The 18,018-nt window shown below is 47.0% G+C and overlaps 1 protein-coding gene across 1 annotated transcript in view; it reads left to right on the plus strand.

The window, feature by feature from the left end:
- The window catches only part of nr1h4 (nuclear receptor subfamily 1, group H, member 4), a gene marked incomplete at both ends in the record, with an annotated part of 69,560 nt that overhangs the window by 27,567 nt on the left and 23,975 nt on the right, over positions 1-18,018 (plus strand). The window contains 1 exon segment of the mRNA XM_084335383.1: positions 10,702-10,842. Within this exon segment, the coding sequence (XP_084191509.1) occupies positions 10,702-10,842 (141 nt within the window).

Here is an 18,018-nt window from a genome sequence, read left to right on the forward strand (position 1 = left end):
GGGTAATGTCCAATGGACATCTTACCTGCACCAAGGAACGCAGGGCGAAAGGCCGCAACACAGGTCTCCACGTTGACGAAAGGCCTCTCGCTGGCGGGACAAAAAGAAGCTATGGCCGGAGCTTTGTCATGGTGCAGGCCCGACTACATCTTCTGTCAAAGATGATGTCGTAGTCAGAGTGCCAGGGCCCCCTGCTATTCTCACGGCTAATGTCAATGGTCGTAGCACAAGCTAACAGCTAACTCTAGGCTAACTGATAGCATCAAACTAACGTTCCCAGCCGAGCGCAGCCGGCAGCTAACGTCGTAGCTAAACAGCTAACTGGCTAACAGTTAGCTCAACCCGGCTATCGCTAACCATTAGCTAACGCAGAAGCAAGCTATGCGGCTACCACTGAAAAACTGTACAACGTGAGAAAAGCAATACAGGCCAACACTTCAGACAGCCGCTGTGTTTTCCTCTTCTCATACGAAGAGAGAAGGGAAAAAGAAGGCAATACACGTCCCACTACAGAGTGGTGTTTACCATAGCGGTGCCGGCAACAAGTCCCTTGCGGACTATAGCCGACTTGAGCATGGAGATATTCTCATAATGAAACACCAAGCTCACCTCCCTCGCACCAGGTGCCGACACCAGGCCACACACCGTTAGCTACTAGTACTACAACAGCTAGTCGGCCCGTTTGGCTCCCGAGAGAGAGAGAGAGAGAGAGAGAGAGAGAGAGAGAGAGAGAGAGAGAGAGAGAGAGAGAGAGAGATCCACGGCGGGAATAGAATAGAGTGCATTAAAAACTCACCAAACGTCCAAGAGGATGGAGACAACCGCGTGGAGTTGACGAAGTTCATCTGCCGAACGACCATCCTCTTCATCTTGGCATAACAATGCTGCACGCACTGTCTCTAGGTTAGCTAACGCTAGTTAGCCTTTAGCTAAGCTAGCTACTAGCCGACATCATCATGGCTATATCCCGACTGAACCACACGTTAGCACTCAATATTATAACGTAGCTAAAGCTAACTAGCTGTCCCTGTCTTTAGCCGGGATGGCTAGCCTGACTGAACTGTCTAACATGCAACAACTTTCATCTTCAGTCCATCTGCCGAACGATGTCCTCTTCATCTTGGCTGGCATAACCTCCAATGCTGCATGCGCGAAATAGTCAGACGCTAGTGATGGGTCGGTCATGAGCGACTCGTTCATAAGAGCCGATTCATTGCCGTGAGCGTGAGTCGAATCGCTCACGTCTGGCAATGAGTCGGTTCACGCCCCCCCGGCACGCACACAGACACACACAATGAACTCAACAGACGCTACCTTACCTGTAACCCCTCCCCTCATTGAAACCAATTCTGCTGCCTGCAGAGCCTCAGAGCTGCCTGCAGAGCCTCAGAGCCAGGAACAAGTCAGACACATTCTACAAACGTGTCTAATGTGAAATATATAAGCATATAAGCAAAACTAGATTTGAGGTCTGTGATGAAAAAGGGCCTCGCGTGAAGGGGGGCCCCACATTTTTTTTTTTTTAAATAAAAAAAAAATAAAAAATGATAATAAATAAAAAATATTTTTCTTTTACACCCCCTGAGGCGGCCCTGCCCGTGATTACACAATGTCATGCAACACAAAGCTCTGCCCAGTGACTGGTATTAAGAGGGCAGTACGGTGCTGCTGCTACGACCATGCAAGGTGTCCCTGCCACCCTAATGGACCACTGTGTGTCAAGCAGACATGGGGGGAAGACAAAGGAAAACACACTAGGAACTGAAATATACTACCTGACAACTAAAAAACAAGTATGTGAAATTGGGGGAAAGGGACAAACATGGGGAGACTAGGAGTGGGGAAAGGGGAAAGCAAGAAATAATCATTTTACTGAATGCCGCTGCCTCGGGATATATAGAGCCCAACCAACACCAAATGTTTCCAGCTTAACATCTAACCACACACAGCAAGGTAACAAAAGTTGGGGGGAGATAGTGCGTTGAGGAGCCCTCAGATGAGTAGACCTCTGCCCACGTAGCGGAGGAGAAGATGGATGGGTGGAGAGGGAAGTTGGAGGATGCAGTTGAAGCCAACATCGTAGGGAGTATGCGCAACACGCTATCGGATACTTCCGTCCAGGAATGGTCTGCCATCTTGACTGTGGGCTCAATTAAAAAGCCCAGGGCCCTCATTTATCAATAATGTGTAGAAAGTGTTCTATTTTCATGCCTACGCACGGAATTTAGAATGTCTCTACGCACAGAAAAATCTGGATGTATCAAACGTGCGTACACAGGTTGTACGCACACATGCTGTTGATAAATACCAATTGTTCTTACCGTCTATGCTCGTGCATGATTCTAAGTATTTGCATACAGAACAGCCCCTAATTAACCATATATGGTCATTAAACACCCCCACGGGAACATGCCTGTTTGTGGAATGTGGAATAATGGCTAAGCGAACTAATACGAGAAACTTCACTGAGAGTGAGATTTATCATGAGTCATCTAACCAACAAATTGAAGGTAGAAAGCATTTAGTTGTAAACAATCTTATTTAGAAACATGACACAAAAAATAATAGTATTTAGCTTTTTATTTTAAACAATATTTAATCGTATGATTTAAAATATTTGTGCCCGGGAGCCAAGGGTGTTGACTGACGCAGTCCTACAGAACCAGCACATTGACATAAATAAATGACAAGCTGACCCGACATTTGCACTGTAATGACTGAAATGAACGAGTCACTGAAGCAAATTGCTGCCCATGCAACCCAATGGAGAATAAAAACTCGTAACCACTATTTTGTGCTTGCGTTTAAGTCATTGTGATAATCATACTGGAAAATAAACGCCTTTTTTCGTTTAGGTTTTTTTAAATTAGATTAAGACATTGCCCGGGGAGACTTACTTAAAACTGCTGTATGATCCTCTTGACTGAATTGCTGCAGCGTTTGGATGTGGGTGTTTTGCGTCTCCCCCCCCGTGCCAAGCACAGCCACCAAACTTTCAGCAGGCCAACCAGTGGCGTATTTGAAGACGCTGATTGGCTAAATTTAGTTGCTAGGTGTATTTATGTTGCCCTGTGCATTTTTCTATTGGCTGCGTTGCGCATTGACGCCCAGTCAGTGGGGCGATATTTCTAGCGCCCCAGAAGAGAGACAGGATGAACAGGACGCGCAAACAATGATTTATATCGTATATATTACACGTTATTGTGCATTTTAAACACACACACATACTTAAAATGATTAATTATTATTTATTAAAAAGATATGTATTATATTTTTTGCGGTTGAAATCTACTATTATAGAAAAATCCAAAACCACTTTCCACCAGGGGGGGGGCGGCGCCCTAGTGCCCTCTATGGACCAGCCTCCACTGAGGCCAACTGCGCTCTAAATGGCACTTGTGCATGCGTGAGCCCGTTATAATTGCGCTCCTGTTGGGTCATTGGGTTGGTCAGAGTCATTAACTATGGCTTCAGTGGATAACCCCGATCACCTGCATTTAAGTGATATTTTAATTACAGATACCCCAGTAATAACATTACAATTTTATTAAATACAATTAGGCGTGAATGAGTCGTGCGTTCCTCCCGGCCACCAGCAACGATATTTATCAGCCAAATGCGCATCGCAGATTATATGTACATTGACTGAGTGGCAGACCCGGCGCCATGGGCGGGCATTAGGGGGCCGGGCCCGCCCACTGAGTCAGCTGTGCCCACCCTGGTAAAAAAATTATTGTTATTTATTTTTTATTTTTTTTGTCAATCAAAGTCGACTATCCAAATCCTTAGTCAGGGACAGCCCAGTGGGCACTGATGTCAACAACAACACTACTGAAGCTAGCACGGCACTCTGTGAGAATTCGTTTTCTACCCTCAAGAACGTCGCCTTAGTATGCTTCATCGACGCAAGGCCAATTTAATTCAGTTGGCATTTGAGAAGGACTTAACAAAAAAGTTCAGGAATGAGTGGAGAGGGGCAGTGTTTTAAGAAGATTTCACTCTGTCCCCAAACGCCGCTTGCTGCTATACTAATGATGGTGAGTAGCCTGTGGAGGAATTTTGTTTGCTTTTTTATGCACCTTATTTTTGTCAGTTCAGTTTGTCAGTGAATTCAGAAGTGTTGAATAAATGGAGACTTTTCAAAGATATAGAATAGAATAGAATAGAATAGAAATGTATTATCCTGAGGGAAATTTTACACTGCAAATCACTCAACAATAAACATTTAGACAGAACAAGTCACTAATAAGAATAACAAAACAAATGACCTAAGAATAGAATAAAATGAAATAGAATAAAAATAGAATAAAAGATACAGTAAATAAATACAGTAAAAATATACTGAAGTCTACAGTAGGTGTAATATTGCACAGTGCTGTTTAAAAAGTAAGAGTCCAGGAAGATGGTAACTGTCACTCTGTGCTCAGTGATGCAGTGAGGCACAGTGATGCATTGTATAGTCTGATGGCTGTCGGAATGAAGGACTTCCTGTGCCGTTCAGTGCTGCATTTAGGTAGTGTGAGCCTATAACATGCTCCTCCTGTCAGCCAAGTCTGTGTATAGTGGGTGGGAGGGGTTTTCCCTGATGGCCTGGAGCTTAGCAAGGTTCCTCCTCTCCGCCACCCTCACTAGAGTCCAGCTCCACCCCAACCACGCTACTGTCCTTCCTGACCATCTTATCCAGCCTGTTTGTGTCCCCTGCTCTCAGTCCGCTGCCCCAGCAGGTCTGTTATATATATCCGTTCAGTCTGTTTTTGTATAAGTGAATGTTCTTAAGATAGAGAGAAATTAGATTTTTCAATTGCCTCTCTGCTGTTTAGTTCAGCACCGTGGGCAGCGCCAAGCAAGCCACAGTGCCGTTGTCCCAGCTGAAACGTATAAAAGGGAACTTGTGTTGAAAAACCATTGTGCCCCCCCGAGAACATTTTATGCCCCCCCACTAATTTGTTTCTGCAGCCTGGTCTGCTGAGTGGAATCCCTTTCTATTCACTTAGGTCCTGTGTCTTATAAATGGCCTTTTCCAGTGTTTAGCATTGTTTTATAGCAATAGTGGTTAGTATCAATGGGTCTGTTTCTCTAATTACCATTTTGGAGGATTGCTCTAATTCAGTTGAGACAATCTCCTCCCCCAGTGAATTAGTGAAACCGGTCTTATTTGACATGCCCTGAGTTCTGATTTGACTCGCAATGCGACGTAGCAAGGAGCTGATTGAGCTGATTGTGATCTGATTGGCTCTGTGGTTGTAGTCACTGCCCACAATTCGCTCAACAACCGAGCGAGTGGAATTACTTCCTTAAGGGTGCCGACGGACAGCAGAGAACGAGCGAGCGAGAGAGTGAGAGAGAGCGATAGAGAGGGAGAGAGAGAGAGGGAGAGAGAGAGAGAGAGAGAGAGAGAGAGAGAGGGAGAGATAGAGAGGGAGAGAGAGAGAGGGACCGCACGCAGGAGTGTGTGTAAATGTGTGTGCGCTGCGGGGATGGGTCTTCTCTTATCTCATAATCGCTTTGAGTGACCACACAGCGTGATACATGTATACAAGAGAGAGCGAGAGAGAGAACGAGCGAGCGAGAGAGAGAGAGAGAGAGAGAGAGAGAGAGAGGAGAGAGAGAGAGGATACATCGCTCCGTGCGTGCGTGCGCGCTGTGAGCGGCTCAACTGCGATTGTGTGTAAAATGCAGGTTGAGAGAGAGAGGGAGAGAGAGAGAGGATACATCGCTCCGTGCGTGTGCGCTGTGAGCGGCTCAACTGCGATTGTGTGTAAAATGCAGGTTGAGAGAGAGAGAGTCAGGGACAGGGAGACCTTATTCCCACTGCTCCGTTGTTGAGCGAATTGTTGATTCTCTCTGTCGGCACCCGCGCACGTCAACCCGTTTGAGGAAGTAATTCCACTCGCTCTGTTGTTGAGCGAATTGTTGATTGTGGGCAGTGACTACAACCAGTGCCTTATTCACGTCAGCAAAACAGTCAAATCAGAACGGCTTAGTTGAGTGAGGCAGGATCTCGTGAACTCGAGACTAGACTGATGAGCCAAAATGAGAATTAGAGAAACAGACCCCATTGATATAAACCCCCATTGCTAGGAAACAATGCTAAACACTGGAAAAGGTTATTTATAAGACACGGGACCTTTAAAAAAGTATTTTTTTTTAAGTATCTTTTTTTGTTTATCTAACCCTAACTAACCTTGTCCTAATATACTAACCTACACTATAGCACTCAACACTTTGATAAACATTGTTACTCAGCTGATAGAGTTGTGCCCTTCCTGATGACTTGTCGTACAAAACTTGTAAGTCACTTTGGATAAAAGCATCAGCTAAATGACTAAATGTAATGCACTAATAAGCATTGGAGGCTTTTAACCAGGGCCGGACTGGGAAAATCATTCAGGCCACGAAATATAGTGCGTAATATAGCCCCAGTCAGGCCACTTTTTAAGCGGGGGGTCTGGGGGTCCCCCACCAGGATTTTCTTTGTTACAAAGACTTAATTTCCTGCATTCTGGTGCAGGATTTTTTGAATTTGTACCCTTTAAATGCCAGTGTTTGTGATGGCATCACAAATTATTGTTAAAAAAATATGTCAATGATTAGCAACAACACTGACGGATTTTTTGTTTTTTGTAAATGCGGCTCCCTTTGTGTGTGTGTGAGCAAGAGAGAGAGAGAGAGAGAGAGAGAGAGAGAGAGAGAGAGAGAGAGAGAGAGAGAGAGAGAGAGAGAGAGAGAGAGAGAGAGAGAGAGATAGCTCTCCAAATCCTACCTCGACAACAATAACCTTTATGATACATTTCAATCCGGATTCCGCACCAAACACAGCACCGAAACTGCTCTTCTAAAGGTCACCAACGACATACTCCTCTCTGCCGACTCTGGTTCCCTCTCCATCCTCATTCTCCTAGACCTCAGCGCTGCTTTTGACACCATCAGTCACCCCATCCTCATCACTCGTCTCCAGTCCTCCGTTGGCATCTCCGGAATCCCCCTCACCTTGCTCCAATCATACCTCTCACACAGGCACCAATTCATCTCTATCAACAACTGCAAATCCCCCACTGCCCCCATCACTCATGGTGTCCCCCAAGGCTCAGTACTTGGTCCCCTGCTCTTCATCCTCTACATCCTTCCACTTGGTCTGATTCTCCGCCAACATGGCCTGCGTTTTCACTGTTATGCAGACGACACTCAGCTCTACCTCTCCACCAAGACTATCACTCCAGCCACTCTCTCCACCCTCAGCACCTGCCTCACAGACATCAAAACATGGATGCAAAATAACTTTCTTAAACTAAACTGCAATAAATCAGAAATCATCATTATCGGTCCAAAATCCCTCACCAGCCACACCCAGGATTTCACCCTAAATATTGATGGTACCATTGTCACCCCCTCCACTCACGTCCGTAACCTTGGCATCATCCTGGACCCCACCCTTTCTTTCCTCCGCCATGTGAACCACATAACCAAATCGGCCTTCTACCACCTCCGGAACATTGCTTGTCTCCGCCCCTCCCTATCACTCTCCGCTGCTGAAACACTGGTTCATGCATTCATATCATCACGACTAGATTACTGCAACAGCATCCTCTACGGCTCACCAAACACTATCCTCAATAAACTCCAATATGTCCAAAACTCTGCTGCCCGCATGCTCACCTCCACCCGTCGCTCTGATCACATCACCCCTGTCCTCCACGACCTCCACTGGCTTCCAATCAAATACAGGATACATTTTAAAATACTACTCATCACATTCAAAGCCCTCAACAACCTTGCCCCTCCCTACCTGTCCGACCTCCTCCACCGTCACACGCCCACCCGTCGCCTTAGGTCTGCAGATGCCAACCTCCTAACACCTCCCACGACCAGGCTCCGGACCTGGGGCGACAGGGCCTTTGCTGCTGCTGCCCCCTCCCTCTGGAATGCCCTCCCCAGCCATATCCGTGATGCAAACACCCTGACATCTTTTAAATCAGCCCTCAAAACTCACCTTTTCAATCTTGCTTTTGACCTCTAATTCTGTCGGTGTTATTTTATTTTTGTCATGTATTATTTTTGTTCTGTTTTTTTTTGTTTTGCCATAGTTTGTCTCTCCTGCCCATGTAAAGCGTCTTTGAGCACCTGGAAAAGCGCTATATAAAATAGATGTATTATTATTATTATTATTAACTTGTGTGAGTTTAGACTGCGTTACCCTCTGTTGCAGTGATCTCCTGGTTGATCTCCTCAATGTACAGTTTCTTCGTCAAATGTTACTCTCTTTTAGACTCTTTTTGTATCACAAACAGTCCTGTATTTGTAAATCTGGTATGTCATAAATGTATAGATGTAGCAGTACTGCCTATCTGTATGTCATGTATGTCATATATGTTATGATGAATTGAAAATGGGGGACCCTGATGTAAACAAGACGAAAGTCTTTCTCTGGTCTGCATCCCCTTAACAATTGTGTGTATTGAGCTGTACTGTATTGTACCCATTCTGCAATCTGTTAATACATTTTTCAATCAATCAATCAATTCAGTTCCCCACCTACAGTAGGTTATCTATCGCGCCGCTGCAACTAGAAACACTGGCCTGGCCTGCTTCTAAGTTCAGTGACCTGACTGCATGAAAAAATATATATATAATTATAATATTTCTTTATTTTGATTAAATCAATACATTCTGGAAATCATCTCTCACTTTGGGAACCACTGTTATAGTGATATAGTGGTTATATAGTGGGCACAGTTTCGCTCGTTCGGTTCATTTCTCCAGGAGAGAGAAAATTATTATAACACAGAGATGAACAATTATGATTTTCTTATTATTGTAAACTATAAAAAAAAATATAAATATTTTTTTTTACTTGTGACATTTTTGGGGAAGCTTGGCTTCCCTTAGGCTTCCATGACTATTCGCCGCTCGTATCGAACACATCGGTGTTGAAACTCGAATGCATGAAAGCTTATTCCGTCTGTTGCAGTTTTCTTATTCTACCATTTGGTGCCATGTACGCACGGTCGGAGCTGTGCGTAGATGTATGCACAATATCAAGCACATGTTCATATTGATAAATCCCACACTTTGCTTAGAAATGATCGTACACACGGTTTATGCACATATCTGTGCATACACAGCATTGATAAATGAGGGCCCAGGTGTGTCTCTGGAAGAAACTGAAACTGGAAGAGAGCTGGGGGGTTGGTTATCTGTAACGTTTGGGTCTTTTACTCTCTCCTAGGAGTAAAAGCTCCTAGTGCCACCCTGGAGTATTTCACCCTCTCTATTCTTCCATGTCGTCCTGATTGCTGATTGACGCCTGCTGTGTGTTTGACTCTCTTTATAATGGCCTTGTGTTTATTCTCTCATTTGTCAGTTCTTCATCTATAACGTTACCTTGAGTAGCTGTCTAAGGAGAGTCATGTCGCTCCAGGCCTGGAGGATGCAGCTGCCGTGTTTTTGATTATTGTTTATTTATTATATAGTTTGTTTTTCTTTTGTATAATACCAGTATCGCCGCACCTTTCTTCTGTACTGCATTTGGGTTCAACACACCTACTACCTGAGTCGTAACAGTTATCAGCCAATCCCCAGGGCCTCTCCCAACACTGCTTGTCCACACCTGCGCCAAATCACGTATCAATTAGTCAATAATGTCCAAATGTTCTGGGCACAGCTGTGGGAGAGACCTCTTGCAACACATAGTTGAAGTGGTTCATGCGTCTCAATTCTGCAGTAATCCAAGACATATATTCATATATATAATCCAGCTGTATTTATAATCCATGGGGGGTATAGTCAAAACAGTCCTTAGGTGTAGCAGCCACAAAATAATTGTGTCATAAGCAAAGAAAAATACCTTCGTTTATATTTACGTTAGGGAGGGGGGTTGTATGGGGGGTGCAACACCTTTTCAGTAGTACAGGAAACACTTATCTCCAGTACTCAGTGACAAGCACTGTCCCTGAACCTTGAAACAATACTAAGAGCAAGCACAACTTTACAACTCTACTTCATAAAAAAAGAAAAAAAAATTATATGCTCAGTGACACCCAAGTGTACTGTACAGTAGCAAGTCTTCCCCATACCTTTTTTTATGACAGTGTGGTGTTTGCTGGACTTAGTTCTCACCAAACCACAGGCTCTGGAATGGATATCAGTGTAATTCCACGCCGGGATGTTGGACAATGCCAGGACGCAATGGCCGCCGGGCCGTTGTGCCATTTGGCTGAGAACAGGTTCAGGTCCGGCTGCGGCTGCATGGCCTGTGGCCGGTGCCGCTGCCCAGATTGGGTTCCCTCTCAGCTTTCTGCTGTATAATAGCTGGGGAGGGGGGGGTGGCGAAACCTGAGCTAGACAAAGTTCATGCATGTCATTGTGCTTAATGTTCTATGTCAGAATGACCATTAATAACGAATGTTCCAAAGTTATATTGTGTGTATGCATGTTGGAACAGGTCCAATCTGGCTTTGGGATTCTCTTTGTCATATTATTAGAACACTGCGTCATTAGTTATTTTCCTAATCATCCTCAGGGCTATATGGTGTCCTCCTGTAAATAGCAAAGCACTGGCAGTGTGACTTAAAGGTGTCCAGTTTCTGTTCGGTGTAATACATGTCTCAGGTTTATTTTCAAACTGCAAGATATATCTCTCTTATCATCTCCCTAAATTGAGGCTGATGATTCTACCATGTTCTATCAACCACCAATGTTCAGGCTTCTTCAGACGGAGCATCACAAAGAATGCTGTGTACAAATGCAAGAGTGGCGGAAACTGTGAGATGGACATGTACATGCGCAGGAAATGCCAGGAGTGCCGGCTGAGGAAGTGCAAGGAGATGGGCATGCTGGCAGAATGTGAGTATCTATGAGGATGAGATGAGATAATGGTATTACAGTGAGATACGGTTATTCATCCCCGTGGGGGAAACTGGGGCTTCAAAGCAACAGCCGGAGAGGGAGAGGAGGGGTACAGGCAGGATAATGAGAATAAAATATGAGAATGAAAATAAATAAATGAGGATGAAGGTCTGATCTCCACTGGATCTCTGGACATGTGGGACATGTGTTACTCTATCAATAATATCACTATGCGCATATAATATAATATATATAATGTAATATATAATATACATTACAGGTGGGACATGTGTTACTCTATCAATAATATTACTATGCGCATATGTACATTTATATAATATAATAGAAATCAGAGACTCTCTGAACCCTCCAAACTGGAACGTAAAATCTGGGGCTGCTATCAGTCTGACTTTTTGAGGCCATAAAATGTTTGTGTGAGCTCTTACACCCAAAATACACTCAAACTGAGTAAAATTGTACTCACTTGGGCTCAAATGGACTCAGTTTGAGTAAAATGTACTCTGCGAAATGTACTGTGTAGCAATGATAGAATATAAACCTAATTTGGGTGTACATTATATTCACTGTTCGCTCATTGTTCATTCATTGTCTAGAGCAGCCTCAGAATTTATATCCAAGTTCGGAGGGTTCTGCGGCACATATTCACAAATACTGACTAAACTGTCCTGGGGCACAGGGAGAACATAGTGAATTCTTAAAATGGGTGGCATTACCCTTCATAATATAACAATATAATCACACCTTTATGAATAGAGAAGAAGGAGATCAAGGGAACGTCACAATGCTCTTAACCGCTGCACTGTTATCACAGTTAACTGTTAACTGTATTCAAATGCATCTTGCATCATCTATATGTAAATATCGGTATGGCACATTCATACAGTGCTTTGTGTTAAATTTGCGAGAGGCCTTCTAAGATCCCTGCAGTGCAGTCCTCATTTCATATTCTGACACGGCTAAGTGAATTCCACTGAGGGACAGTGTGTCAGACGCCAGCCACACAATAGTGACGTCTCGCCTTAACCGCTGCTGTTAGGCAGCTCAACTAGACCAGCACCGATAGCTACTAAACTCTGTTTTATTTTCATTAAAAAGAATTTGTTCCGAAAATGAAGAATAAGAATACTAAAACCTTGTCTCAAAACATGACTGCTGTCATTAAAATGAAACTCACAATCGAATATTATTAGATAAGATAAGATATTCCTTTATTGATCCCCTTGGGAAAATGTGGGTAAAAAACTCAAATTAATTAATTGCATGAAATAATTAATTAACTTAGTGTAATTAATTAATTAATTAAAACAATTTTCTACATTAATTAACACCTTTGCTCATAGTAGTACCAGTAATATTTAAGTAGTAATATAAAGATGTATTTTTTTAAATACTGGGCGATAAACAGTAGGTGAACTCTTTCTCTAAAAACGCAATGATTTTGGAATTAAAAACCCTTTTGCTTGAACTGGAAAATATACTGCACGCCTGTGACACTCTCTGCACAGAGGGGATACAAAATGTAAAATGACGGTGTAAATGGAGTCTATTCACTCCTTCTCCAGTGTTGATCCGGCCATTGAGGAAACTCAATTAGTGGCTCTATTTGGAGCTGTCAGTGGAGCAAAGCAGGCGGACGGAGCGGTTCTCCTGTTGCTCATCAATACTGCAGGGGACTTGTGATGAATATTGCAGAGCACCAGGCATTCGAGTTTGTCGGACTCCCTGAGCTCTGTGTTGTGGGCCTATCTAAGATGGTGTTGTGTTGTGGGTGTTATGGTTTGTAACCGACCCCAATCGCACAACACAAGACAGGTATGAGAGTAAGCCAAGAACTGGGCATTTATTGAATAACAAAGAAAAAACGGCACTGTCCCTTTAAGGGAGAACACAAATTACTGGATAACAAGAAGGGAAAGGTACAGTGCCTTTAAGAGGCGAGCTGGCTAAGGGGAGGCTAAGGGAAGGCTAACGGAAAGGCTAATGGAACAGGGCCGGGGCAAGGGACAAGGAAGGAAACAGGGAGGACTAGGAGGACTGGACAGGGAGGACTAGGAGGGCTAGAGAGGGGAGACAGGGACAGAGGCCCGCGGAGGCGGGCTGGGGACAGGGAGGACTGGGAGGACTAGAGTGGGGAAACAGGGACAGAGGCCCGCGGAGGCGGGCTGGGGAGAGGGAGGACTGGAAGGACTAGATAAAAACAGGGTAAGGCCTTGGAACAGGGCGAGGGCTGGAGCTGCATACTGGGACAGAGAAAACAGGGTAAGGCCTTGGAACAGGGCGAGGGCTGGAGCTGCATACTGGGACAGAGAAAACAGACAACGCCTGGGATACAAGCATTAATGAAATGTTGCTGCTCTGCAGCTTCTCCCGGGATGGTTAGTCTGGGGAAGCAGACGGTGACGTCAGAGCCGCTCGGCAGACTTCTCTCGGCAGAATCTCCGAGGTGGTAAACGGAACCGAGAGGGAGAGAGGGAGAGGGTTAACTCAGAGTACAGTAGGGAACAGAGCAGGTGAACAGGAGAAGTGACTTGTCCCAAAAACAGAGTAATCCAGGTGACAGAATCTTCGGTGTAAATACACACTGTGAGTAAACGTCCCAAACACAAATCCACGTGATAGAATCTTCGGTGCAAATAAACACTGTGAGCGAAGTCCCAAACACAAATCCAAGTGATAATATCTTCGGTGTGTATACACACAGTGAGCGATGTTTAAGGCCAAATATTATCCCAATGAACAATCCAAAAAGCTGAACGCTGGGTGAGTGACAGTCTGACAAAAAGCAGGATATCTTCAGTGTCATTAAACACACGAAAAACGAATAGGATCAAAGACAGTCATAAAAACTCACCCAGGCGCTGTGCGTAACGAGAGTAGGATAAACAGGGCGAGCGCGTCGCCAACGGGGAACGGGGTGTCCAAGCGGAGGTCTGAGTGGTGCGCGACTGCTTGGAGTACGCGCCGGTAAGGAGGGCGCATCTGGCGCGGAGGTCTGAGTGGTGCGCGACTGCTTGGAGTACGCGCCGGTACGGAGGACGCATCTGGAGTGCGTCTGCGCGGAAGAGCGCGCCAGGCTCGGAGGTCTGGATGGTGCGCGTCTGCTTTGAGTACGCGCCGGTACGGAGAGCGCATCTGCTGCGCGGAGGTCTGGAGTGGAGAGCGCGTCTGCGCGGAAGAGCGCGCCGGCTCGGAGAGACGCATCCTCCCGTAGAGTATTAGGAAGCGATGCGCGTCTGGAGTGAAGAGCGCGTCTGCTGCGCGGAGGTCTGGATGCGCATCTGCGCGGAAGAGCGCGCCGGCTCGGAGAGACGCATCCTCCCGTAGAGTATTAGGAAGCGATGCGCGTCTGGAGTGAAGAGCGCGTCTGCTGCGCGGAGGTCTGGATGCGCGTCTGGGCGTCTGCTGCGCGGAGGTCTGAATGCGTGTCTGGGCGTCTGCTGCGCGGAGGTCTGAATGCGCGTCTGGGCGTCTGCTGCGCGGAGGTCTGGATGCGCGTCTGGACGTCTGCTGCGCGGAGGTCTGAAGTGGAACACTGGAATACCTCCCGTGGAAGTCTTAGAGAGCGCAGTCCAGTGTCTCCTTTCAGGCAAACGGAGACAGGAGGCGAAGGCTAGAGTGCATCTCACGCCGGAGATGAAAGCAGCATAACAGACAGAGAACCTCCCGAAGGAGTCTTGGTGATAGAGATATGATACGGAATGATACGGGACGACCCGACAAGGGACAGAGGGGAGAGCGAGGTACTTAAAGCCCACAGGGGAACTAATTAGAATGCACCACAGGTGCGTGAAGGTAATTGATACTTGAAACTAAAAGTGTGTGTTCGGCACCAGACCAATCAAACACATAATGACAGGTAGTCCAAGGGTGTGGTTGCTGAAGAGCAAACGAACGCGAGGGTGGGGGCTAGTGAGGTGAGGAGAATGCAATTGATTAACAGTAGGCTTAAAGGAACAGAGCGAGTAGGTGAGCAACAGGCTTAAAGGAACAGAGCGAGTAGGTGAGCAGCGGACAAAACCTCACAGTACCCCCCCCTCCACGGGAGCCACCCGGCGACCCAAAAATACAGACAGAGTGGCAGGGGACAAAACAAGGCAAAAAACAAAAAGTACTGGGCCAAGCCAGCAGGGGAAGCCACAACAAAAGTGGGGCTAGCAAAAGAACAGGGTAGCTGAGGGGCAACTAGGGTAGCTGAGGGGTAACCATGGTAGCTGAGGGGTAACCAGAGGAGCAGAGGGGTAACCATGGTAGCTGAGGGGTAACCAGAGGAGCAGAGGGGTAACTAGAGGAGCTGAGGGGTAACAGCCAAGGGCACTGAAAGCTACAGGGCCTATGCTAGCTGTACTGCTACATCAACCTAGAGGCTGCGCTAGCTGCCGGAGCTAGGCTAGCAGACAGGGCTGGAACAGGGGCACTGGAGAGGGGAACAGGGAAGGGGCTAGCAGAGGGAAAGGGTAGCTGCCAGGGCACTGATAGCTACAGGGCCTATGCTAGCTGTACTGCTACATTAACAAAGAGGCTGCGCTAGCTGCCGGAGCTAGGCTGGCAGACAGGGCTGGACCAGCATGAGAGAACAAGCTAGCTGGAAGGACAGTCCTAGCTGTGGGGAACTGACCTTGCTAGCTGAAGGGGCAGTCCTAGCAGTGAGAGAAAACTGACCTTGCTAGCTGAAGGGGCAGTCCTAGCAGTGGGAGAAAAAACTGACATTGCTAGCTGAAGGGGCAGTCCTAGCAGTGGGAGAAAACTGACCTTGTTAGCTGAAGGGGCTGTCCTAGCAGTGGGAGCAACCTGACCTTGCTAGCTGAAGGGGCAGTCCTAGCAGTGGGAGAAAACTGACCTTGCTAGCTGAAAGGGTAGTCCTAGCAGTGGGAAAACTGACCTTGCTAGCTGAAAGGGCAGTCCTAGCAGTGGGAAAAACTAACCTTGCTAGCTGAAAGGGCAGTCCTAGCAGTGGGAAAAAACTGACCTTGCTAGCTGAAAGGGCAGTCCTAGCAGTGGGAAAAAACTGACCTTGCTAGCTGAAAGGGCAGTCCTAGCAGTGGGAGAATACTGACCTTGCTAGCTGAAAGGGCAGTCCTAGCAGTGGGAAAAACTGACCTTGCTAGCTGAAAGGGCAGTCCTAGCAGTGGGAAAAAACTGACCTTGCTAGCTGAAAGGGCAGTCCTAGCAGTGGGAAAAACTGACCTTGCTAGCTGAAAGGGCAGTCCTAGCAGTGGGAAGGCTACACAAAAAGTGGAGGCCATGCAGAGGGACCGGGTTAGCTGCCTGGGCATGGCTAGCTACAGGGCCTATGCCAGCTGCAAGGGCTGCATTAACATAGAGGCTGTGCTAACAGCCGGGGCTAAGCTAGCCGACTGGGGCCATGCAGAGGGACTGGGTTAGCTGCCAGGGCATGGCTAGCTACAGGGCCCATGCCAGCAGCAAGGGCTGCATTAACATAGAGGCTGTGCTAGCAGCCGGGGCTAAGCTAGCAGACTGGGGCCCTGCTGAGGGACTGGGTTAGCTGCCTAGGCATGGCTAGCTACAGGGCCTATGCCAGCAGCAAGGGCTGCATTAACATAGAGGCTGTGCTAGCAGCCGGGGCTAAGCTAGCAGACAGGGGCCCTGCTGAGGGACTGGGTTAGCTGCCTGGGCATGGCTAGCTACAGGGCCTATGCCAGCAGCAAGGGCTGCATTAACATAGAGGCTGTGCTAGCAGCCGGGGCAAAGCTAGCAGACAGGGGCCATGATGGTAGTAGAGGCCTAACAAGCTGCAGGGGAGCTAACGAGGCTAACAGGGAAGCAAACAGGGGAGTCAACAGGCTAACAGGAAGGACTAAACAGGCTAAACAGGGGAGCTAACAGGGGAGACTAACAAGCTAACAAGCTAACCAGGGGAGCTAACAGGGCTAAACAGGGGAGCAGACAGGGAAGCTAACAGGGGAGTAACAAAAAAAAAGGCAAACTCAACCACACCGTCTGTGCTGGCTGGGGTCGTCGATTGGTCGGGTCGTACTGTTATGGTTTGTAACCGACCCCAATCGCACAACACAAGACAGGTATGAGAGTAAGCCAAGAACTGGGCATTTATTGAATAACAAAGAAAAAACGGCACTGTCCCTTTAAGGGAGAACACAAATTACTGGATAACAAGAAGGGAAAGGTACAGTGCCTTTAAGAGGCGAGCTGGCTAAGGGGAGGCTAAGGGAAGGCTAACGGAAAGGCTAATGGAACAGGGCCGGGGCAAGGGACAAGGAAGGAAACAGGGAGGACTAGGAGGACTGGACAGGGAGGACTAGGAGGGCTAGAGAGGGGAGACAGGGACAGAGGCCCGCGGAGGCGGGCTGGGGACAGGGAGGACTGGGAGGACTAGAGTGGGGAAACAGGGACAGAGGCCCGCGGAGGCGGGCTGGGGAGAGGGAGGACTGGAAGGACTAGATAAAAACAGGGTAAGGCCTTGGAACAGGGCGAGGGCTGGAGCTGCATACTGGGACAGAGAAAACAGGGTAAGGCCTTGGAACAGGGCGAGGGCTGGAGCTGCATACTGGGACAGAGAAAACAGACAACGCCTGGGATACAAGCATTAATGAAATGTTGCTGCTCTGCAGCTTCTCCCGGGATGGTTAGTCTGGGGAAGCAGACGGTGACGTCAGAGCCGCTCGGCAGACTTCTCTCGGCAGAATCTCCGAGGTGGTAAACGGAACCGAGAGGGAGAGAGGGAGAGGGTTAACTCAGAGTACAGTAGGGAACAGAGCAGGTGAACAGGAGAAGTGACTTGTCCCAAAAACAGAGTAATCCAGGTGACAGAATCTTCGGTGTAAATACACACTGTGAGTAAACGTCCCAAACACAAATCCACGTGATAGAATCTTCGGTGCAAATAAACACTGTGAGCGAAGTCCCAAACACAAATCCAAGTGATAATATCTTCGGTGTGTATACACACAGTGAGCGATGTTTAAGGCCAAATATTATCCCAATGAACAATCCAAAAAGCTGAACGCTGGGTGAGTGACAGTCTGACAAAAAGCAGGATATCTTCAGTGTCATTAAACACACGAAAAACGAATAGGATCAAAGACAGTCATAAAAACTCACCCAGGCGCTGTGCGTAACGAGAGTAGGATAAACAGGGCGAGCGCGTCGCCAACGGGGAACGGGGTGTCCAAGCGG

The sequence above is a fragment of the Notolepis coatsorum genome (assembly GCF_963971535.1).
Source record: "Notolepis coatsorum genome assembly, chromosome: 18".
Taxonomy (NCBI): domain Eukaryota; kingdom Metazoa; phylum Chordata; class Actinopteri; order Aulopiformes; family Paralepididae; genus Notolepis; species Notolepis coatsorum.